The sequence below is a fragment of the Drosophila ananassae genome, chromosome 3R (assembly GCF_017639315.1).
Source record: "Drosophila ananassae strain 14024-0371.13 chromosome 3R, ASM1763931v2, whole genome shotgun sequence".
NCBI lineage: Eukaryota > Metazoa > Arthropoda > Insecta > Diptera > Drosophilidae > Drosophila > Drosophila ananassae.
This window is the reverse complement of record NC_057930.1, coordinates 1146654-1171706: the sequence shown is the minus strand read 5'-3', so window position 1 is coordinate 1171706 and position 25053 is coordinate 1146654. Positions and strand designations below refer to the sequence as shown.

At 36.0% G+C, this 25053-nt stretch overlaps 1 protein-coding gene across 1 annotated transcript in view; it reads right to left on the bottom strand.

Annotated features, from left to right (window-relative positions):
- Positions 1 to 25053, bottom strand: part of LOC6497632 (G protein-coupled receptor kinase 1) — a 213302-nt gene that overhangs the window by 122632 nt on the left and 65617 nt on the right. Inside the window, 2 exon segments of the mRNA XM_044716065.1 lie at positions 2132 to 2154; positions 2156 to 2194. Of these exon segments, the coding sequence (XP_044572000.1) occupies positions 2132 to 2154; positions 2156 to 2194 (62 nt within the window).

The window sequence follows — 25053 nt, the reverse complement described above, 5'->3', positions numbered from 1 at the left end:
CTTTATGGCCTCCTTCTTATCCGCATCTGCCACATTTTTCTCCTCCGAGGATTTTTTAATTGAACGCAGCACTTATGTCTCGACAAATTGGAGGTTTGCTTTTGGGAATATTTTAAAACTTTTTCACAAGTGCTGCAAAAAATCCACCCATCCACCAGTGATCCATCTTCTCTTTGAATTTCATATAAAATATTCCATATTAAGCTTTTACCTTTTCCTCTAGGTATCGTTTTAAAGTTCGACACTTGTAATTTTTCGGGAATAGCTTCGGCTTCACTAGTCATGTTGCTTACTCGATATCCAATAATGAATGATTGAAGTAAGAAAATGATACTAAATATGCGGATAATATTTTTTGACAACCAATTTCGTCCCCAAAGTGAAACCATAGCAACAGATCAATCTGAAAACACCTAGGTGTTTCTGAAAAGACTCAAGACTTTCATGTGTGTTTTTACTACTCATGTTTTTTTTGACACAATCATGATTTTTACTAATCTCTCATTTGTGTGGCAAGTATGATTAATACTTACGAGCGTAAAATACCTGAGTGTCTGAGTGTTTAAAGTCACACATACACAAAGTGAACAAGTGCTAGAAAGGGCAATACACTCATTACACTTATTGGAATTTTGTGTGTGTCGCATCATGTATTTTTCTGATGAGTGGAGAGTGCCATCCATATACGAATTTTTATGAGCATGCATAAGTTCCGAAAAGTGCCACCCGTGCCGTTCTCTGATATAGACCTCGGAATTTGGATGTTTTCTTATTTTTTATCCATTTGGTGCCAAATTTTGTATTTAGACATAACATTTTTCAAATATTAGAATTTTAAATACATATTAAAAGTATGCGAAATATATGCAATAAATATGCAAAAATTATTCAAAAAATATGCAAAAAATATGCAATTAAATTTCGTAAAAAAAGGTATATCTACTTTTTAAATATTAATAAACCAGGAATAAAATATGTGGGAAACGTAACGTAAATATATAAAATTTTCAATCTTTGTGGTCAAGTGATTTACGTGTTAACTTGTGGTTTTAAAAAACGAGTTCAAGCTGATATTTATGTAACGTAACAAGCCATGCCAAAAATAAATTTTCCCAAAAAAAATTTAATGGGAAAATGGTTCAACAGCCTTCCCGAGAATAGTTTCGAATTAATTGGAAATGGTGCATTTTGTAAAATATGTGAAAAAAATGATATTTAGTCTTAAAGTTTGGTATCATTGTAAAGCTTTACAAGTAGCTTCCTAGAAAAAATTATGATTTTCTACTGCAACACAAATTACCATAAATAAAAATAACTATTAATAATAATCAATCAAATTTTAATCTTTTACGTCTCCACGAATAGGTTTTATTAAATATTTTAATTTTAATAATCATATTTTTTTTATATCGTTTGCATGTATTTAGCATATTTTGCATATATTTTGCATATTCTGCATATATTTTGCATATTTTTTGCATATGCATTTTATGCAAAAATGCACAAAAAAAAATCTATGCATTGTAATGAATTTTGGTGTTTTCAGAATTCAAATAACTTAAACCGTTAAAAATATGCAAATTCCGAGGTCTATATATATTAGGGTGGGTCGATTGAAAAATCGCTTAGGCACATATGATTTTTGGATTCTAGGGATCAAAATAAGAAACTTTGCTCAAGAAACCATACCTCTAAAATGAATTCTGATGTCCCTCGTTTTAACGTGAAGGAAAAATCTTGTTTTGACCCATTTAGAGTGCCCATCGAGAGAATCGAGTCCAAAATGTATGAACGACCCCCACTAACTTTGGAGGGTCGACCCACCCATACCCCCTTTGGTACCCCCCTGGGGGACCATGCAAAAAGCTCAAAATATACAAAAGGGTGTATCATCTCGATCGTTTTAGATAAGTTATATGCAGTTATGGGACATATGCTGATCCATATGAACTTCGGTAGATCTGATAAATTTACCCAATTGGGAATCTTTATAAAGTCATCCCATCCACTATCTTAAAAAAACACATGGCAGCTATAGCATTCCTAACACGCATGAAAGTCGATAGCTTGCATGAAAGAATATGACAAGGAAGAGTCTGTTCGTAGCAACTTTATTATTTAAAGAACTTACCTCTCTAAAAACTTTTTAAATGGGCTTTCCTTTAAGTTGCGTAAAAATTTCTTCCATATAAGGCTAAAATAAAGTAAATAGTTTAAAATCATTAATTTTTTGTATTATATACTCAAATTGTTATAATAAAAAGAAAGGAAAGCTAACTTCGGGCGGAGCCGAAGTCTATATACCCTTGCAGTTGTGCCATTTCCGATCATTCAGTTATATGGCGGCTATTGGATATAGTCGACCGATCCGGGCCGTTCCGACTTATACACTACCTGCAAGGAAAAGAAGGATGTGTGCAAAGTTTCAACTCGATAGCTTTAAAACTGAGAGACTAGTTTGCGTAGAAACCGACAGACAGACGGACAGACAGACAGACAGACAGACAGACAGACGGGACAGGCGGACATGCTCATATCGACTCAGGAGGTGATCCTGATCAAGAATATATATACTTTATAGGGTCGGAGATGTCTCCTTCACTGCGTTGCACACTTTTGAACAAAATTATAATACCCTCTGCAAGGGTATAAAAACAAGAAAGGAAAGCTAACATCGAGCGGAGCTGAAGATGATATACCTAACTGCAAGGGTAACAGCTTAGTTATATTATATAAATATTTAATATCTAATATATAAAATTCTCGTGTCACAGTTTTCGTTGCCATACTCCTCCGAAACGGCTTGACCGATTTTGATGAAATTTTTGTGTTTATCCGTATCTATGAGAATCGGCCAACATCTATTTTTCATCCCCCTAAATGTAAGGGGTAGTCACCCCTAAATTTTTATTTTTATTTTTTAGGACAAAATTTTAAGTTCTCTTTTTCTACAATAATAGTAGGCGCCGGTACGTGATACATTGTTTGACAGCTACTCATTGTTCTCTGCTCAGTTAATTTTATGTGACAAACCGATATTGTGTTTACTGAAAAATTGTGAAAAAAATTGGAAATAATGTTAATTTGAAATTTCTCACTTCTCAAATTTTGCGGGGAAATTTCCTCACTTTGATTAATTACAATTTACGATGCCGAGGAGAAGACGGCCTGACTTAGGTCGTCGTAGTCAATTAATGTGCGAAGAGCTACCTCAAGTGCTAACCGCACAGATCAAGAAAATAGTCGTATTGCTATGTCAGAATTGCGTTCTTTAGTGAGTGGCAATGTAGGAGATAGGCTTAGAATGCAACGAGTTCGTGCACATTAAACACATCAACAGCAAGCTAGACATAATGAAACTAAGCGAATCCGCAGACGCAGTGCTCCTGTGATTCTTGAACGAGCTGCATTCCACTATGATCCGGCAATTGATTATTGTGCCGACAAATCAGTAAAATTGGGGATATGAAAACAATTTGTAAATATAGTACACTGGTAAATCTACTGGATTATGTTGCGCTGAAGGCAAAGTAAAATTGCCACAATTGGTCCCACCACCAGATCCTTACGCTCCTTAGTTTCTGGGATTGAAATGATTCGAAGCACTTCTTGACCAACATTCAGAAATTAACAACTGTGTTTCAGATGCATCATTTTGGTGCTACACTTATGATACAAGCCAATTTCATGCCCACTTAAGGTATTATATAAAAATATTCAAGTTTGTATTCAAATATATATATAGGAAATAATTAATGTCCAAATTTTGAAAAATCACAGATACAAGGACAATTTTTATCATTACTGGGAAATCTGATACCACTACCTGATTGCGATCATTGGAATTTTTACAAATTTATTTTATGACAATTCAGATGCGGAAATTAATATTCGTTGTGCTCACAAACCAACAGTAAAGAGAACCAATGTCCAACAATTACAAATGTTTCTTCATCAGAATAACAATTTAGTAAACATGATCAAAATAGCATTGGATCGGATGCCATCTGATAGCCATAATACTGGAAGACTGCTGTGAAAAGACTGATGAATAACGTCATTGAGACAACATCATAAAAGGAAATACAAAGGAGAGGATGTCTTGATCCCGCGGATACCAATGATTCCACGGACACACCATTCGATTTTAAACGCTTACAATTTCCAGTACGTCTGGATTTTGCGATGACTATAAATAAATCGGAAGGACAATCGTTAGAAGTTTGTTGGAATCAACTTGGAGTTTCCCTATTTCGCGCATGGACAATTAGACGTCGCGTGTTCGGGGCGTCGGAAAACCGTCTTCTTTGTTATTTACGCACCACAAAATAAAACAAAAAATATAGTTTATGAGAAAGCTTTTAATTAATTAAACACACTGTATTTTAACAGTGTGTGTCTGTGAATATCAAATTTAAATTTTATAAATAGCCAGTATTTCAGGAAAACTCTTTATAAGTAAGCAACATGATGTATCGAAAATAATTATAAAACTTTATGGTTTTATTCAATAAATGAAGTTGAATAAAATAAGAGGGTACTCTTTAATTTTTGGGATTGAAAATGATTAAAATGATAGCTCCGCGAAACTTCATTTTAGCTATCTTCAGTTCTTACTGTATCAGATAATTTTTTTAAGTTTGAAAACTTTTAAGTTTTGTCGCATAAGAAGATTCTGACGCAACAAAAAAAAACAACAGCTGGCAGTACAAAGTCTGCCGGGACAGCTAGTATATTATATATGTATAATAATGTATATAGTAACATATCAACAAAATTCCTTAAGTGTATATCAGTAAATTTTGTAAACCAATTTTGTAAACCGAAGCTGAAGCCTTTTGTATTGAAATTCGTAATCCAGCTGCAAATTGCATCATTCCAATTTTTGTAAAAACATAAACATTTAATTTTTCAATTCGCTGAAAACAGTCTCATTTAAGATTTCCAATTTCTAAGTGTCACTTCAGATTGAAAACCAAAACAATATTTTGGTAAACAGAATCCCGACTCAAATCTTTCTCACTCCTTTTAAGTGAAATAAAACTAAACAGCTCAAACCATTCTTAAATGGGCATCCACTTCACAGGAAATTTCACATTTCTTGTCACCTCGATTAATTGAGACCCAAAGTCTTCCACGTCAACTGACACCTCAAGTAATAGGTTCCGACTCAATCGATTTCCTTCAGAAAACAAAGCCTCTCTGAGAGAAAAGCTTCTTTCGAGCTTTGATCTGCAAAAAGCTTCAGCAAGGGTAGCTATAAAAGGGACTTAGAGCCCCAAAGTTAAGTAAGTTCTGAAACTCCAAAAATTCTAAGCAGTTTTAAAAAATCACACTGTATCAAAAACGGAACTCAAATAAAAATATATTTTTTCAAACTATTTTTGAAGAAGATATTTAATTGGCGCAGTCGGTAGGATGTGTAAAAGTGACCAGTGATCAATCGAGATCATAGAACATCGTTGAAGTATTTTGTGCTAATGCAACTGCAGCCTTAATACTAACCGCGAGTGTTAATCGCTATTCACATCCGCAAAAGAACTTACGTGTTAGTTTCAATTTGTAGCCCACTTTTCGAAGTGTGACTGCTACCGAAAATATACAAAACACAAAAACTTAAAATAAATTAGTAGCCCGCTTTCATAGTGTGACCGCTACCGAAACAAATAAGAAATACGAACATTACAATGGCCGAACCAGTAGCACAAGTCCAGTTACTCTCCGAGCTACACCTTAATCAGGCTTTAAGCCAGATTAGGCAAGTTCCCAATTTTAATGGAAGCACCAGGGAATTAAGTGCATTCATCAGACGGATCGAATACATTTTAAATTTGTATCCATCAACTGATCCGCGTCAAACAGCTGTATTCTTCAGTGCAATCGAGATGCAATTATCAGGAGATGCCCAGCGAGTGTCACAGATATCAGCAGCAACCAATTGGCCCGATCTAAGGATTGCTCTCATCGATGAGTATAAAACCCAAACCCCATGCGAGGAATTACTAAGACGACTCTACAATACCCCTTTCAATGGAAGCATTCGTAAGTTCGTCGAGGATCTAGAATATAAAATATTTGTCATAACAAACAAATTGTCGTTAGAAAATAACAATTTAAATACAATGATTTATAATAATGCCATGAATAATACTGTAAAAGATGTAATAATGAGAAAACTTCCTGACAGGTTATTCATGACATTAGCAAGGCACGATATAACTACAGTCAGTAAACTTAAACAAGTAGCACAACAAGAAGGTTGTTATGATTCTGGTTCTGATAAAGTTAAATCACAACATAATTCAAAACAAAACGGACAAGATAGGAGAAATTATCAAAGAAATAATAATTTCCAAAGAAATAATTCCTTTTATAATAATAATAATCAACAAAATTATAATCAGCAAAGTAACTATAGACAACCAAATAATTTCAATCAACAACAATTTCAACAGGAATTGCAGCAAAATTTAAATCATGGTAGAGCTCAGAATCCTATGAATTATCAACAGCCAACATCTTCTTTACAAGGTTATAATTCTAACAAACCAGTGAAAAGACAGCGTGAATATTCAAGCGATCAATCTAGAATGGAAATCGAAAATTTTCATCAAATAGCCTCGGATCCAATAGAAGAAATAGAAATCCTTACATCAGAATAACTATTAACAATCGCGCATTTAAATGTGTAATAGATACAGGAAGTTCAATAAACCTAATAAAAGAAAATTATTTTAATTTCCCACAAACATTAAAAACGTTAGAAGTACACACAATTAATGGTGTAATTAAATTAAATAAGTCCGTAAATTTTAAATCAAGTAAACTTTGTCCGATCGATCAACCATTTTGGGTTCACAATTTTTCGCAAAAATATGACATATTGATAGGAAGAGAGTATTTAGAAGCATGTGAAGCAATTATTAATTATAAACAGGAAACAGTCACTTTGAGCGGATTTGTTTTTTCCATGATATATAACCACGAAGATTTCAAGAATTCCGAAATTGAAACATTGGAAGATTATCTCAGTCCACCTTCATCTGAGGATATATCTTTTAATTTTGCAATTAATAATGACTTAGAAGAAAATAATAAATTTCGAATAAATCATCTTAATAAAGAAGAAAGAACTAAATTAAATAACATTTTATTTGAATTTAGGGATATCCAGTACAGGGAAGGTGAAAATTTGACCTTTACCAGTGCTATAAAACATTCAATCCAAACCAAACATGAAGATCCTATTTACAAAAAACCTTATAAATACCCCCAAGCTTATGATCAAGAAGTAGAAGTCCAAATTAAAGAAATGATGAATCAGGGAATAATACGTAAATCGAAATCCCCTTATTGTTCTCCAATATGGATAGTCCCAAAGAAAGAAGATGCATCAGGTAAAAAGAAATTTCGAATAGTAATAGACTATCGAAGTCTAAATGAAATAACTATTGATGATAAGTATCCGATACCAGTTATGGATGAAATACTTGACAAACTTGGAAAGTGTCAATATTTTACAACAATTGACCTTGCCAAGGGTTTCCATCAAATTCAAATGGATGAAAATTCTATTTCAAAAACAGCTTTTTCTACTAAAAATGGACATTACGAATACACACGAATGCCATTTGGTCTGAAAAATGCGCCTGCAACTTTCCAACGTTGCTTGAACAATTTATTAGAAGATTTAATATACCAGCATTGCCTTGTTTACATGGATGACATAATTATATTTTCTACTTCATTAGAAGAACACATATTGTCCATAAAAAAGGTGTTTTCAAAACTTCGAGAAGCTAATCTTAAACTTCAACTTGACAAATGTGAGTTTATGAAAAAGGAAACTGAATTCCTTGGACATATAATAACAACAGAAGGAATAAAGCCAAACCCCCAAAAAATTGAGGCAATACAAAAATTTCCAATACCAAAAACTCAAAAAGAAATAAAATCATTTTTAGGTCTCTGTGGATTTTATAGAAAATTCATACCTGATTTTGCTAAAATTGCAAAACCTATGACTGTAAACTTAAAGAAAGGTTCCACTATAAATTCAACCAATAAAGAATATTTAGAAGCATTTGAGAAATTAAAACTTCTTATTACATCAGACCCAATTTTAATTTACCCTAACTTTGAAAAATTATTTTCCTTAACAACAGATGCTAGCAATGTCGCCATAGGCGCAGTATTATCGCAAAATCATAAACCTATTTGTTATGCAAGTAGAACTCTTAATGAACATGAAATTAATTATTCAGCAATAGAAAAAGAGCTTCTGGCTATAGTCTGGGCCACTAAATATTTTAGGTCTTATCTCTTTGGTAGAAAATTCGAAATCCTTAGCGATCATAGACCATTAGTTTGGCTTCATAATATAAAAGAACCAAACATGAAACTACAAAGATGGAGAATAAAATTAAACGAGTTTGACTTCACTATTAAATATTTGCCGGGAAAGGAAAACCAGGTAGCTGATGCTCTGTCAAGAGTGAAGCTAGAAGAAAATTTTTTAGGAGAAACACCGGATAATACCGAGTCATTACCCACAATAGCAACAGTTCATAGTGCACATGAAGACAATCAGAATTATATAGAAATAACGGAAAGACCTTTAAACTATTACAATAGACAAATTGAATTTCATAGAGGAAACTCAAATGAAGTCAAATTGAGCCAATACTTTCATAAAACCAACCTTAAAATAATTTATAAAGAAATGACCCATGAATATGCAAAAGAATTAATTAAAGAATATTTGTGCTCTAAAAAAAGTGTTATTTATTTTCCTTGTGAAATGGACTTCATAATATTTCAAAATGCTTATATAGAAATCATCAGCCCAAACAACTTAACCAAAGTTATGAAAACTAGTACAATATTAACAGATGTCCAAACATTCGCCGAATTCAAGGAAATTGTCCTTAAAGCTCACGTAGAATTATTACATCCAGGAATAGAAAAACAAACAAGCCTTTTTAAAGAAAAATATTATTTTCCCGATTATCAGAGATTAATTCAGAATATTATAAATGAGTGTGAAATTTGTAACCTTGCTAAAACAGAACACAGAGATACAAAACTTACATTTGAATTAACCCCAGAAACCTTTAACCCCAGAGAAAAATATGTTATAGATTTTTACATGATCGATAATAAACAATTCTTATCTTGCATTGATATTTATTCCAAATATGCTGCTTTAATAAATGTCAACAGTAGGGATTGGTTAGAAGCAAAAAGGGCATTACTCATGATATTTAATGTAATGGGTAAACCAAAAGAAATTAAAGCCGACAAAGACTCTGCATTTATGTGCTCAGCATTGCAACTTTGGCTGCAATCAGAAGATGTAAGAATAACTATAACCACAAGTAAAAATGGCGTTTCTGACATAGAGAGATTTCATAAAACTATTAATGAAAAATTAAGAATTATAAATTGTGAACGGAATCCTGAAAATATAATTACTAAATTTGAAACAATCGTTTATATTTATAATCATAAAACAAAACATAGCTCTACAGGTAGAACACCAGCAGACATTTTTATTTTCGCCGGAACTCCAAGTTATAATATTCAAGTGAATAAAATAAAGAAAATAAACAAGCTTAATAAAAATCGTCATACATTCGATATTGATACTAGGTATAGACAAGCTCCACTTATAAAATCTAAAACAACAAATCCTTTTAGGAAGACAGGCCAAATTACACAAACTGACGAAAAACATTATGTAGAAAAAAATAGAGGTAGAGAAATCACACACTATAAATCGAAATTTAAAAAGAAAAAGAAAATTAATACCAGCAAATATAATAATTCCAGATTTCCACCGGAAGACAACCCAGCTTAATAAAATTATCTTTTATATAATAACTTTATTATGTCTTATATATCACGCCATGTGTCAGAACATAGATATCAATCCAATTCAAGCAAAAAATGGATACTTAATTTTCCAAACAGGTAACATAGATCTGCCCACTAATTATGAATATCATTGTCTCACAGTCAATTTAACTAAAACTGAACAAACTTATAAAAATCTAATGGAACAAACACGAGAATTTGAACATTTGGATCAAATTCAATATCTAAAAGAAAAATTAAATAGAGAAATGAATGGAATAAAAATTGCTCAACGAAACAAAAGAGGACTTGCAAATTTTGTAGGTACCTTTTATAAATATTTATTTGGCACATTGGATCAACAAGATAGGGAAGAATTAGAATCAAAAATTGATAACTTGTCCGAAAATAGTATACAGATCAACGAATTAAATAAAGTTATTGATGCAATTAATAAAGGAATAGAAACAGTAAATCGTTTAAATGAAAACCAAAATGAAAACCAAAGGTTAGCAATCCTTATTTTCAATTTACAAGAATTTACAGAATACATAGAAGACATTGAATTAGGAATGCAATTTACAAGATTAGGCATATTCAACCCAAAGCTCCTAAAACATGACCCGCTTAAACATATTAATTCAGAAAAATTGTTAAATATTAAAACATCTACTTGGTTACAAGTTAATACTAACGAAATATTGATAATTTCTCATATTCCTCGTACTATTATTAAAACCCCCATTTACAAAATTTTACCGTATCCGGATCAGAATCAGAATATAATAACCGAAACATTGCATGATAAATATTACATAAAAAATCAGCAAGTCTTTAAAGTAAAAACAAAAGAAATAGTAAATAATAAATGTATAATAGGTCTCTTAAGACAAACAAATACAGAATGTAGATATACAAAAATGTACAAGAACTTCGAATTAAATTATATTGAACCCAACATTATAATAACATGGAATTTACCAAAAACTTTGTTAAATCAGAATTGTATAAATAAAGATCTAATAGCAGAAGGAAACAATATAATAAAAGTATTCAACTGTTCTATACAAATAGAAGATGTAATAATAACAAATACTATGCTTGATTACACCCGAACTATTTATGTAAACAACAACATAACTAAACTCGAACCTTTATCGTATATCGTAGCCAAAGAAATATTCCAAAACCACTCAAAACAATATTTTAAAACTCAAACAATTTTACTAATACTACTAGTAGTAATAATTATTATTATAATCATATATTTGATTTATAAATTTAAGAACATCCCAAAAAGGATAAAATTTAATTATAAAAAACAAAAGGTTATAACTCCCGAAGAAGAAACTATAAGTTCAGAGAATAAAGAACATGACCTACAGTTATACCCCAAACTAACCGCCTGAGGACAGGCTAAATTCTTAAGGATGGGGAAGTAACATATCAACAAAATTTCTTTAAGTGTATATCAGTAAATTTTGTAAACCAATTTTGTAAACCGAAGCTGAAGCCTTTTGTATTGAAATTCGTAATCCAGCTGCAAATTGCATCATTCCAATTTTTGTAAAAACATAAACATTTAATTTTTCAATTCGGCTGAAAACAGTCTCATTTAAGATTTCCAATTTCTAAGAGCCACTTCAGATTGAAAACCAAAACAATATTTTGGTAAACAGAATCCCGACTCAAATCTTTCTCACTCCTTTTAAGTGAAATAAAACTAAACAGCTCAAACCATTCTTAAATGGGCATCAACTTCACAGGAAATTTCACATTTTCTTGTCACCTCGATTAATTGAGACCCAAAGTCTTCCACGTCAACTGACACCTCAAGTAATAGGTTCCGACTCAATCGATTTCCTTCAGAAAACAAAGCCTCTCTGAGAGAAAAGCTTCTTTCGAGCTTTGATCTGCAAAAAGCTTCAGCAAGGGTAGCTATAAAAGGGACTTAGAGCCCCAAAGTTAAATTAGTTCTGAAACTCCAAAAATTCTAAGCAGTTTTAAAAATCACACTGTATCAAAAACGGAACTCAAATAAAAATATATTTTTTTTCAAACTATTTTTGAAGAAGATATTTAATTATATATTGTATAATATCTTCTTTAAAATAGTTTCAAAAAAATATATTTATACCCTTGCAGAGGGTATTATAATTTTGGTCAAAAGTGTGCAACGCAGTGAAGGAGACATCTCCGACCCTATAAAGTATATATATTCTTGATCAGGATCACCTCCTGAGTTGATATGAGCATGTACGTCTGTCCGTCTGTCTGTCTGTCTGGCTGTCGGTTTCTACGCAAACTAGTCTCTCAGTTTTGGAGCTATCGAGTTGAAACTTTGCACACACCCTTCTTTCCTTTGCAGGTAGTATATAAGTCGGAACGGCCGGGATCGGTCGACTATATCCTATAGCTGCCATATAACTGATTGATCGGAAGTGTCATAACTTTGGTGTTTTTTAAGTTAGAGGGTTAGGACTTTCCACACATGTTATATTTGACCAAAATATCTTATGTACAAAATTTCATAAGGATCGGCCGACTATATCCTATAGCTGTCATAGAACGATCGGAATTGGCATAACTTTGGTGTTTTTTAAGTTAGAAAGATGGGACTTGATACGGATTACTCTTTGGGCAAAATAATTCAATATGCCAAATTTCATAGGGATCGGCCGACTATATACGATCCGCTATATATTTAATAATATAAGATGCGTGGCGCCACCTAGCGGACTGCGACTGAACAGCAAGGGTATATCAACTTCGGCTCCGCCCGAAGTTAGCTTTCCTTTCTTGTTTTATTTGAATTTCGGTTTTGATACAGTGTGATTCCTTAAAACTGCTTAGAATTTCAGAACTACTGCTTAGAATTTTAGAATTTCCGAACTTACTTAACTTTGGGGCTCTTAGTCCTTTTTATAGCTACCCTTGCTGAAGCTTTTTGCAGATCAAAGCTCGAAAGAAGCTTTTCTCTCTGAGAGGCTTTGTTTTCTGAAGGGAATAAATTGAGTCGGAACCTCTTACTTGAGGTGTCAGTTGATGTGGAAGGCTTTTGGGTCTCAATTAATCGAGGTGACAAGAAAATGTGAATTTTCCTGTGAAGTGGGTATGTCATACCATTTAAGAATGGTATGATCTATTTAGTTTTAATTCACTTAAAAGGAGTGAGAAAGATTTGATTCGGGATTCTGTTTACCAAAATATTGTTTTGGTTTTCAATCTGAAGTGACACTTAAAAATTGGAAATCTGAAATGAGGCTGTTTTCAGCCGAATTGGAATAATTAAATTTTTATGTTTTTTTACAAAAATTGGAATGAGGCTATTTGCAGGTGGATTATGAATTTCAATACAAAAGGCTTCAGCTTCGGTTTACAAAATTTAGTGATATACACTTCAAGAAATTTTGTTGATATGTTACTATATAATTTATATCTAATCTAATATATATAAATCTCGTGTCACATTGTTTGTCCTTAATGGACTCCTAAACCACTTAACCGATTATAATAAAATTCGCACACCATGTGCAGTTCGATCCAACTTGAGAGATAGGATAGTTTAAATCTCAAATTGTAGTCGCAATTTTAATCAATTGCTAATTATTTGTCTGTTATTATTTGACAGTCAGAATTATTTGTTAACTCCAAATGATTCTATCAGATGGCGTGTCATATGTTACTTAGACTGAAGTGTCAATTAAATTGAAGATAATACACTGAATATGGCACCGAAAAAATCGAACCTCAACAACGCGAGCAGCAGAGATTCACGACGCAAACGTGTTGAAAGAGCTCAGCAATTACCACAACAAATCGAAACAATGAATGCAGCTCAAAGAATCAGGACTGCAGAAAGTCGTGCACAAGAATCTCAAGAACACCGTGACGAACGTCTGCAACAGAATATTACGAGAATAAGAGCGGCACGAGAACGAAACATAGATACAGTACGAGTGCTAGATCTACGAAGGCAACGGATCAGCCGCTCATTAACACGTGCATCATTCGTTCGGCTTGCCTTTGAATATGCACCAGATATTAACTACTCAACGCATTCAAAAATAGCTATCGGTGGAATGGATAAAGTATGTCAATATTGTCAGGCATTGAAATTTCGGAATGAAGCAGCCGGCATGTGCTGCGCATCAGGCAAAGTTGTGCTGTCACCTCTACCCGCTCCGCCGGAGCCTTTATTATCCCTTCTTACTGGCAATTCAGATGATTCCAAACTATTTTTGCGTAAGATACGCAAATTTAATTCTTGCTTCCAAATGACGTCATTTGGGGCAACTAAAATTTTCGATCGTGCATCCGATGGACGTAATTTTGAAACTACATTCAAAATTCAAGGCCAGGTGTACCATAAAATCGGTTCACTGATGCCAATGCCTGATAACAATCCGAAATTTCTTCAAATTTATTTTATGGGCGATTGTGAAGAGCGCGTGACGACTCGGTGCCTGCATAATTTTATTGAACAAGCAGAGGAAAGAGAAATTGTGATATTATTGGAAAATTTTTAAAAAGATTGCAATCAACTAATTCAGTTGATCAAAAGAGTTTCGCCACGACTGCGAAATGACAATTATCAAATCGTCATAAAAGGCGACAAAGTACCATTAGGTGAACATGCTGGTAGATTCAACGCTCCAACTGTTGATGAGGTTGCTGTTATCATGGTTGGTGATCCAGTTGACAAAAGATCTATAAAAATTACACGGCGAGACAACATTGTCAGTACGATTTCGGATTTACACCGCTCATATGACGCACTACAATATCCATTGATATTTTGGCAAGGACAAGATGAATATCACCTTAATATAAAACAGTATGATCCAAATACCGGTAAATTTGACAATATCTATTTACTTTCTAACTGTATGTATAGATTTTAATTTCGTATTGCATTTAATTTTTTATTTTCTTAGGTGATTACAGAAATAAGAAAGTTAGCTCAATGAACTACTACGCTCACCGAATAATGGTTAGACAACGTCAAGACAATTATATCCTTCGATCTGTGTGAAAAAGCCACAGCAACGCCCCGGACACGCGTATATCAGCTAGTATATTATATAAAATATATCCTATAAACTATAAGAGATATAGTTGGCCAATCCTTATGAAATTTGGAAGATCGGATAAGGTTGCCCAAAATGGAATCCGTAAAAAGTCCCAACCATCTAGCTTATAAACAACATTAGTTACATATGCCTGTTTTGATCATTTAGTTGTAGGATATACAACTATACAGCTATAGGATAAAGTCGTCCGATCCTAATGAAATTTAGATAAGATATCTTTGGCCAAATATAACATGTGTGGAAAGTCCCAACCCTCTCACTTAAAAAATCACCAAAGTTATGGCATTTCCCATCACTCTGTTATATAGCTGCTATAGGATATAGCCACCGTTCCGACTTTCGAGAAAACTAAGGAATCGCGTTTTCAAAGTTGAAAGAAAGAAAGAAAGATGGACAGACGGACATGCTTGTATCGACTCAGGAGGTGATCCTGATCAGGAATATATATATTTTGTAGGGTCGTATTTATATGTCTGCTGCACTGCGTTGTACACTTTTGACCAAAATTATAATAGCCTCTGCAAGGGTGTAAAGATGTTTTTATTAATATATAATAATTATTATATATTACTTGATACACCTTGCGTGCGCTCCGGAGTAACAGTGTGTATAAGAAAGGAATATGCTCTTCTTCTTTTAGTGCTCGCATGGTTTTATTGAGTTTTTTTGGGAAAAAGCGTTATAACTTCAACAATTTTTATTATTTTTTAATGAAATTTGTCTCGTTTTATTCATAATTAATGAGAAAACATTCATATGTGGCAAAAATGACAGAATTTTTGTAAGTTGTACCGAAAAACTGGCATCAGAATCTGAAAAAACACGAATAAAAGTCGAAAACTTCAGCTTCAGGTGTAAAAATGTTGTCCTTTTTGTTTAACAAAATCGAAGATATTTTTTTTCAAAAGCTACAACCCAAAACTATTGAAAAACACCGAAAATTTTCAAATCGGTGGAAAACAATGCGTTCAGGAATTTTTAAGCGCAAAAAAGCCCCGCAAAACGGTTTTTTAACCATAAATCAAGATTTTGATGGTGTTACAAAAATTTCAAACATGGTTTTGTAATATACTCGACCCAATAAAAAATTCTTACTATGTGACTTAAAAAGTTCATTCACTTTTGTTTTTTTTTGTTACACTGTATTATCAATCAACCAGTAGGGTCGCAACCGACACCCTTGTTCGACAGAGTGTTCTTGAAACTAGAACCTCTGAATTTTCCAGTGAAAAAATAGAAATGTCTCAAGAGCAGCTTCTAGCCATCTTGGTGTCTTTTTAGACATAAAACTTAAATTTTCCGACCATATTTCTTCAATGGTTAATAAGGCTAAAGGTGTTGCCGGTTTTATTAAAAGATGGGCTAAAGAATTTAACGACCCTTATATTACGAAAAGCTTATTTATATCCTTGGTCCGTCCGATACTGGAGTACGGTTCATGTGTCTGGTGTTCCCAATACGGTGTTCACCAAGACCGCATAGAATCCGTACAAAAGAACTTCTTATTAATTGCTCTTAGAGGACTTAACTGGGACGCAAATCTTCACCTACCTTCGTATAATAGTAGACTCCTACTAATAAACTTGCCCTCCTTAAAAAATCGTAGAACAATGCTGGGTGTCGTTTTCCTACACAACCTTATTAATGGTGATGTAGATAGCCAGCACTTACTAACACGCTTACAGTTTAACGTCCCGAATAGAAGGACCAGAAACTTTAGTCCTTTATTCTTAAGCCATTGTAATTCGAAATATGCACAGCATGATCCCCTTAGGATTTTATGTTCGAACTATAATGGTCTGTATGATATTATTTCTTTTTCTTCCCTGTCAAATATGAAAACCTCCATTTTAAATTACCTACAAGAGCATACTAATTCTTCCTCGTTTTCTTCATATTTCTTCTATTTAAACTTATATTTACTAACTGGAATTTATTCCCGCGATTCGAGCCGTACGTTATGCAGAAACAGGAGAATTACGTCTCCTGGAGGCAGGCTGCCACAGGAGCATACAGGGTATTCGAGCCTTACGAGGGCAGCAGTCGATTCTATAAAGCAGTCGCAATCCTCAAAAACAAAATAAGAAGACCAGCGTCCGCTGCATTGTCGTCATATAATACAGTGTTAAATTTCCACGCCATACTGGCACGTTTAGATTTCACGTATGCGGACAAAACTTCGACACATGTAATTTAACAAAAATTAAGTTTATTAAGGCAAGGAGATTTACCCTTACTTAAATATAGCTTCCTTATTTTTTGCGCTTTTAACAAATAAAATTATTATGACCCACGACGCTAAAGCAGCAGCCGACAGGATCGACGCCCTGCATGCGTTCATATCCGGCCTAAAAAAATCATTAAAGATTTCCCGCGCAACCACAAGATTTGCCATCGGCATTGGCTTTGGCCCAAAAAGCCGAATCGAGCAACGAAAGAAGTGTTTTTGCGGCTAGTTTTGCTCGCCACAGCAAGGAAAAAGTGAGTAAACCAAACAACCATCGAAAAGCGGGCTGGAAAAATTGGCTCGCAGACCAGGAACAAAGTCGAAATTTGGGGGCAATACAAAAAAACCCCTTACTTTGCCAGACCTCAAAAAGGAGGCAATAATCAACCCGGTTCTTTTAAACAAAAACCATACAGTAATACGGGAAACGCCCAGAAAAAACCAAGGGCGGAGCCCATGGATGTGGATACCTCATCCCGTTTTAGACAGCCTTCGGCATGGGTAGCAGGGCAATCGACAAGGACCCAACAGAAAATCAACTTCATGCCCGAGGAGCAGTCCGGCGAAGAAGACTACGATTCCGTTACGCAAGCATGCGCCACAGAAATAGAGGATGACCTGGACGCGGAAGACTCTATTAATTTTTTAGCGTAAAGTCCCTACTCCCGTACATTAGGGAAATAAAGCTTTTAATCGATACAGGAACCTCAAAAAATTATATTACTCCACTCCCGGGGCTGAAAGGCGTCGTGCCTGTGGACACCCCTTTTAACGTAAAGTCAATCCACGGCTTTTGACGGTATTATCGGTCACGAATTGCTTAAACAAGCGAATGCGAAACTCGATTTTACTGCATATACTTTCCACACTAACAATGGATTCGAAAAGATCCAGTTCGCTAAGGCAGAAAATGTCAACTTTATCAAAATAGATGACGAGGACGTCCCCCCCCCCGCAGTAAAAGCTGCCTTTGACAAAATGATAGGGGAAAATTACAAAGCCTTCGCTGATCCAGACGAAGCACTTCCTTTCAATATGAATACTGTTGCTACAATTAAAACAGATGGGGAACCGGTGTACTCAAAGTCGTACCCGCACCCCATGGGTGTAACTGAGTTCGTCAACGCAGAGATTAAACAACTTCTAGCGGACGGCGTAATAAGGCCATCTAAGTCTCCTTATAATAATCCAACGTGGGTTGTTGACAAAAAAGGAAACGACCAGAACGGGCCAAGAAGTAGTGACTCGTTATCGACTTTAAAAAACTAAACGAAACCGTAGACGATAGATACCCTATCCCTGTGATTACGACAATATTGTCGAACCTGGGCGAGTCAAAGTTTTTTACAAAACTCGACCTTAAATCCGGCTTCCACCAAATAGAGCTGGCAAAGAGAGACCGACAGAAGACGGCTTTCTCAATACACAATGGTAAATTCGAATTCTGTAGATTGCCATTCGGACTAAAGAATGCTCCGAGTATTTTCCAAAGAGCTATCGATGATGTCCTACGAGATAGAATTTCAAAGATATGCTATGTTTATGTAGACGATGTCATAATATACTCAAAGACGAAAGAGGACCATCTTAATGACATAAGATGGGTTCTAGGAAAACTTTCCGAAGCCGGTATGAGAGTATCTCAAGAAAAATCAAAGTGCTTCAAAAAGAGCGTCGAATACTTGGGATTCGTAGTGACACAAGAGGGCTTGCGGACATCACCCGAAAAGGTCAAGGCCATCAAGCAATTTCCCCAACCAAAGACCCCCCTTTTCGAGCTGAGATCTATTATAAGATTAGCAAGGTACTTATTAAGTTTTATTAAGAATTTTGCAGCAATTGCAAGGCCTCTTACTAACATTCTTAAGGGCGAAAACGGTAAGATAAGAAAATAACAATCAAGAAAAATAAGCATTGAAATGAACAAGGAACAGATTGAAACATTCTGCAGACTAAGAGAAATCCTAGCATCAGAAGATGTTTTACTTTCCTACCCAGACTATAAGAAACCGTTCCATCTAACAACGGACGCGTCAGGTTTTTGTTTAGGGGCGGTTCTATTGCAGGCTGGTCGCCCAATTACAATGATATCACGCACTCTGCGTGATAACGAAAAGAACTATGCAACCAACGAGCGAGAACTTCTCGCCATAGTCTGGGCACTACAAAAACTCCGCAATTATTTGCATGGGGTAAAAACTTTACAGATCTTTGCCGACCACCAGCCACTCACTTACGCCGTCTCTGATAAAAATCCTAACGCTAAACTAAAGCACGGTGCAAAGGTGATTTATACACCGGCAAAGAAAACTTTGTCGCTGACGCGTTTATCCCGTTGTCAAAACGTAACGCTTTAGAGGAAGAACCGGACTCCGATATGGCTACCATACATAGCGAGGAATCGCTAACGTATACCATAGCCACAACGGACACCCCGGTTAACAGTTTCAGGAATCAAATAATAATTGAAGAGAGTAACAGCTCATCCGTAGACACGTTCATTCTGTTTAAAAGCAAAGTTAGACACATAGTTAAAATAAATGACCGCGGTAACCTACTGAATACCTTGCTAGAGGTGGTTAATGCCGAAGTGGTAAACGCAATATATTGCTCCCTACCAATCCTGGCATTTGTTCAACACAAACTCGTGAAGCTATTCTCGAACACTACGTTCAGACATTCAAAATGCTTTGTACAGACATAACGGACGGAACCGAACAGAAAGAGATCATGGTAACCGAACACAATAGAGCGCATCGAGCAGCCCAGGAAAATGTGAAACAAGTCCTAAGGGACTATTTTTTCGAAAAATGTTCCGGCTGGCAACAGATGTAGCATCAAACTGCAAAATCTGTTCCATGGCAAAGTACAAACGCCACCCATCCAAACAGGCAGTTGCAAAAAAAACCTATACCTACTTCTGTGGGGGAAATCCTCCACATTGACATTTTTTCCACAGACGGAACTCTTTTCCTTACGTGTGTGGACAAATTCTCAAATTCGCCACGGTACAGGTGATCGCGTCATGGGCGATTGTGGACGTAAAAACTCCAATAATGCAAATAGCGAATTTTTTTCCAAAAGCGATTCCAAATTCCTCAAACTCCGAGACCATAAAATCCATTCTCCTGAACAACTATAACATTACCGTTTCTAACGCCCCACCTCTACACAGCACCTCAAACGGCCAAGTAGAGAGATTTCATAGCACCCTGGCAGAAACAGCACGTTTGAAGCTAGAGAACAATCTAATTGACACTACCGAGATAATTCTTCTTGCAACTAATAAATATAATAAATCCATTCACTCGGTGACTAACGAAAAACCCATAGACATTTTACACCCAAAATCCGCAGAATTCGAAGCAGAGATTAGCAAAAAAATCAACAAGTTCAGGAGAGAACCCACGAACACGTAAACAAAGTTAGGACTCATAAAACTTACCAAGTGGGCGATAAGGATTTCCTGAAAGCAAACAACGACTGGGGAATAAGCTTACACCACTGTGCTCAGAAGAGGTTATTGATGCAGATCTGGGGACCACGGTCCTTATTAAAGGGAGGGTGGTCCACAAGGACAATCTACGTTAATCGTCCCCACAAGATTTGACCTACCCCTTTGTTTCTTTCTGTATTCTTTCTAGGTTACAGAAATATTTTTTAATTTTCATACTAACAACTATTAAGACGGACGCGACATTAAAACTAAACGATAACTATATCCCGATAGAAGGCAATGACATTGTTATCTGGGAGAATTACGGATACCTACAGCACGCAACGAACATGACGACCTACGAGGACTACGCAGACCAGACAGAAGCAATGACGAAGACATTCACAGACGACCACAGAACTCCAGTTATAGCAACGGACCTTAGACATATTCGCAAGTTGGTGACCACCCTTAAGTTCTACCATAGGCTACAAGAAGTATCAATCTATTGGTACGGCTCTCAAGGTTATTGCAGGTACGACTGACTTTAATGATTGAAAGGAGGTAAGATTTAATCAGGACCGGTCAATGAGGGCAGACGAAGGTCAGACAGAATTAAATATACATTTCAAGAACGTCTAAAAGAGCTCGCTATCGCAATGAATCAGATTCAGAAATACGAAACAAATAAAGAAACACACTTGTTAGAAATCATTTTAGCAAAGAATAGAATCATCATTACAGACCTAGAAAACATTCTTATGGGCCTAACCCTAGCAAAATTAAATAGCTTTTCTAGATGGTGCCGGCGCAAGCGAATTCAGAGACAAACAGCCATTAATATTAATATTAGTTTGGTAGTAATATTAGAAGTATCTAGCATAAGTGTTTTTCAAAATTTTGTCATTCTGCACTTTCTCATTAAATTTCCTAATCCTAAGCTCGTATGTAAGAGAATAACAGTCTACCCGGTTCAACGCCATAATAGAATCCTGAACTTCGGGAGCGGGAATTTAGTTGCCGAATGCCCAACACGAAACCTTAATATCGGCGACTGCAAGACAACGGTAGGTTGCCGCATTCTGCAAGGAGCTAAAGAACGGCACATGTGCCCAACAGATAGTTTCTGGGGCCACCGCGCACTGCTCCACGCTCCCAGGTCATCTACATCCAATCACCATTGTGGACCACTGAACCCTCATCATCAACGATGCTAACGTAACGGTTACTGATGACCAAGGCCGGAAACAAAAAGTATCCGGAACCTACCTGTTAGCGTACTCCAACAAGGTGGCGCTCAACGGAACCTGGTTCATAAACCAGCTGGGGAGCTCACTGAAAAAACCTGCTGTGTCGGCTATGCTCACTACACTGCTCACTACAACGGGCTCAGCCTCCCGTTTCTCTCATGAGCTTAGCCTAAGTAACCTACACCATCAAGGCCCTCAGAGAAAGACTGTCATCGGGATCCCGTCTCAACATTTGCCTTATTCTACTGGCTGCCCTTTCACTATGCGCAATCCTGTGGATTGCCAAATATCACCTGAAGGCCAATCGCCGCAGGAAATCGAGGGCCGACGACGATGTAGAACGAGTGGGTCCTCGGGACGACGACCATTTAAAGGAGGGAGGAGTTAACACGCGCAGGCAGAATTTAGCAAAAGTGTCAAATTGCACACCGGATCCGGTTGCGGAATGCCGACACTGCAACTGGGCAACTGTGCCGCAGCCCAACGAAGGCTTCGAAGTACAGCCCGGGTAGTATTCTAATTTAGTCTTAAGTAGAACTCCGCAGCCTTAGCTCGCGTTATATTTTATTCTTTGTCAGTAACCCTAACCCTAACGGGCTTGTGTGAAACAAATGAATTAATAAAATTAATATTGTACACAACAATAACTAATATTATTAACTTATATATTTATTTATTTTCAATCTTATTCTAAGTACAAAATACTTATTTCATTTTTGAGAATAAACCAATTTTATCGATAAGGAAAGTCTCCACTGTAACTTGTTTAGACTGATTAGATCCACATTAAGGAAGCCAAGAGAGCTTCCAGCGTCCCTTCGTCGCCGTATCCCCGGTCGCCTGGCAGACTGTGAGCGTCCTCTTCCTGGCCTCTTCCCTTGGTGTCGCATTGATAATGTTATCAGCTCCTTCGCAACGGAAGTGGGAGCGAGCATCATTTATCTCCTTGAGCTCTCGTTCTCTTTCCTTTAGTGGGGCCAATCCCTCAATAATCTGGATGGCGTCATCATTACATGACACCAGTCTTTGTCAAGGTGCCCAATGGTTGATCGTGTGAAAGAAGTTTTAACGGAAGGGTGCAGAAGCAATTCGGATTTCGCAAGGACGATGTGTCGACGACACTTCGGATTTCGTGGACTACAAGAGTGCGTTGAACAATATCGAATTGGAACGCTGCAAGGCAATCCCAAATCAGCGATACCGAATGTTGAGCTGGTGGCAGAGCTTCTTCTCAAACAGGAGCGCAGAGTTCCGAAGCAGTTCTGAAGCAGTAAGTGGTTTTTGTAAATAGAGGTTGCCCGTGGGGATCCATCAGTGGCCTATTTTTTTTGGCATCTGTTGATGGATCTTCGGCTCCGGCGCCTCCAGCCATACTGCGCTTTTAGCGGAAAAACCTACTGCTCTTTGTCGAATGCTACTCCCGAACCGAAATTTTTCAAGTTATTCAACATTTTCATTGACCACATTGAGATGGCGCACCCTGTATATTCGAGTGCCTGTTGTATATATTCGAGTGCCTGTTATATTTATTCGAGTGCCATGGTTGTAATCCCCAACACTCCGCGTTACGGAGAAACCTGTGGTTCAGTGTTTTTTTGTGTATTGTGGGTTACCCCTAGTTTTTTTTTGTTTAATTATGGTTCTTTTCACCCTCTTTAAGTATTCCCGGAGCTTGCACAAAACACGTCTGCTCAGTTCGTACTACATGAAAAATCCCTCCATGAAAGGCTTCTTCTAAACTGACAATTTCCCAACATATGATACCAGCGGTAAGTCAACTGAATCACTGCGAATCATTCTGCTGAAAATATTCCGAACTGAATGAAATCGAACGTAAACGAATTCTGCCGCGCACCTGATAAAAATTCGAAATTGAAAAAAAAATAACGACCTCGCCAAAAGGCTCGAAATAGAGGTTACGTTCAAAATACTGATCATGAGATCGAAAAATTTTTTCAGGCGGCAACTAACAGTGTTTATGTAAGTTGCTTAAGAGGTAGGCTGGGTGGTGTTGGGTGGGTGGCGTAAACTCAGCAAAGGATATGTAGTCATGAACTAAGCAAGAAACGCAAAAGATTAAAGAGAAAAGAGAGAAGATCTAAATTCGGGCTAATAATTTTCAAGGTTTTGTTTCCTTATCTCTTGAAACAATGATAATTCGACTCCTACGAAATCTTAACGAAAGAAGAAACACGAATACGTGTACTCCTATCGCATCGATATAAGGAGAACATGGTGGGTGCTTGCTCACATTAAGAACTCCAGACCCTTGCAGAGGGTATTAGTTTTGGTCAAAAGTGTGCAACGCTGTGAAGGAGACATCTCCAATCCTATAAAGATATATATACTCTTGATCAGGATTACCTCCTGAGTCGATATAAGCATGTCCGTCTGTCTGTCTGTCGGTTTCTACGCAAACTAGTTTCTCAGCTTTAAAGCTACCGACTTGAAACTTTGCACACATCCTTCTTTTGTTTGCAGGTAGTATATCCTATCCGACTATATCCTATAACTGATATATCGAAAATACCATAACTTTGGTGTTTTTTAGATGAATATGGTGGATATGATACAACAAAATGGATATGACTCTCTACGGATTCCATTTTAGACAACCTCATCCGATCTTCCAAATTTTATAAGGATCAGCCAACTACATCCTATAGCTGCCATGTAACTGAACGATCGAAAATGGCGCAACCTTTGTATTAAAGATGCTTTTGTCTGTTTTACAAATTTGATTTGATAGTAAAATTCTTCATTCGACATATATGTATAATAAATATAATAATATAATAAATAATATAAGCTGCAACCTAACTGCAAGGGTATATCAACTTCGGCTCCGCCCCAAGGGAATTTTCCTTTCTTGTTTTATATACACAGATTCTGCTCCAACATTGGTACATTAAAAATATTCTAATTCGGGACAAAAACTATAAACAATATAAACTCGTGCCGGATTATTATTATATTTACATCTGATCGTATATAGTTCCGATCCCTATGATAATATCACCATCAAATAAATTTTCTAATAAAAATGATGGAAACAGTCCCAAGCATATAATACCAGGATGTGCCATTTCCGATCGTTAAATTATATGGCACATGCTAATATCGACTCAGGAGGTGATCATGATCAAGAATATATATACTTTATAGAGTCGGAGATGTCTCCTTTACTGCGTC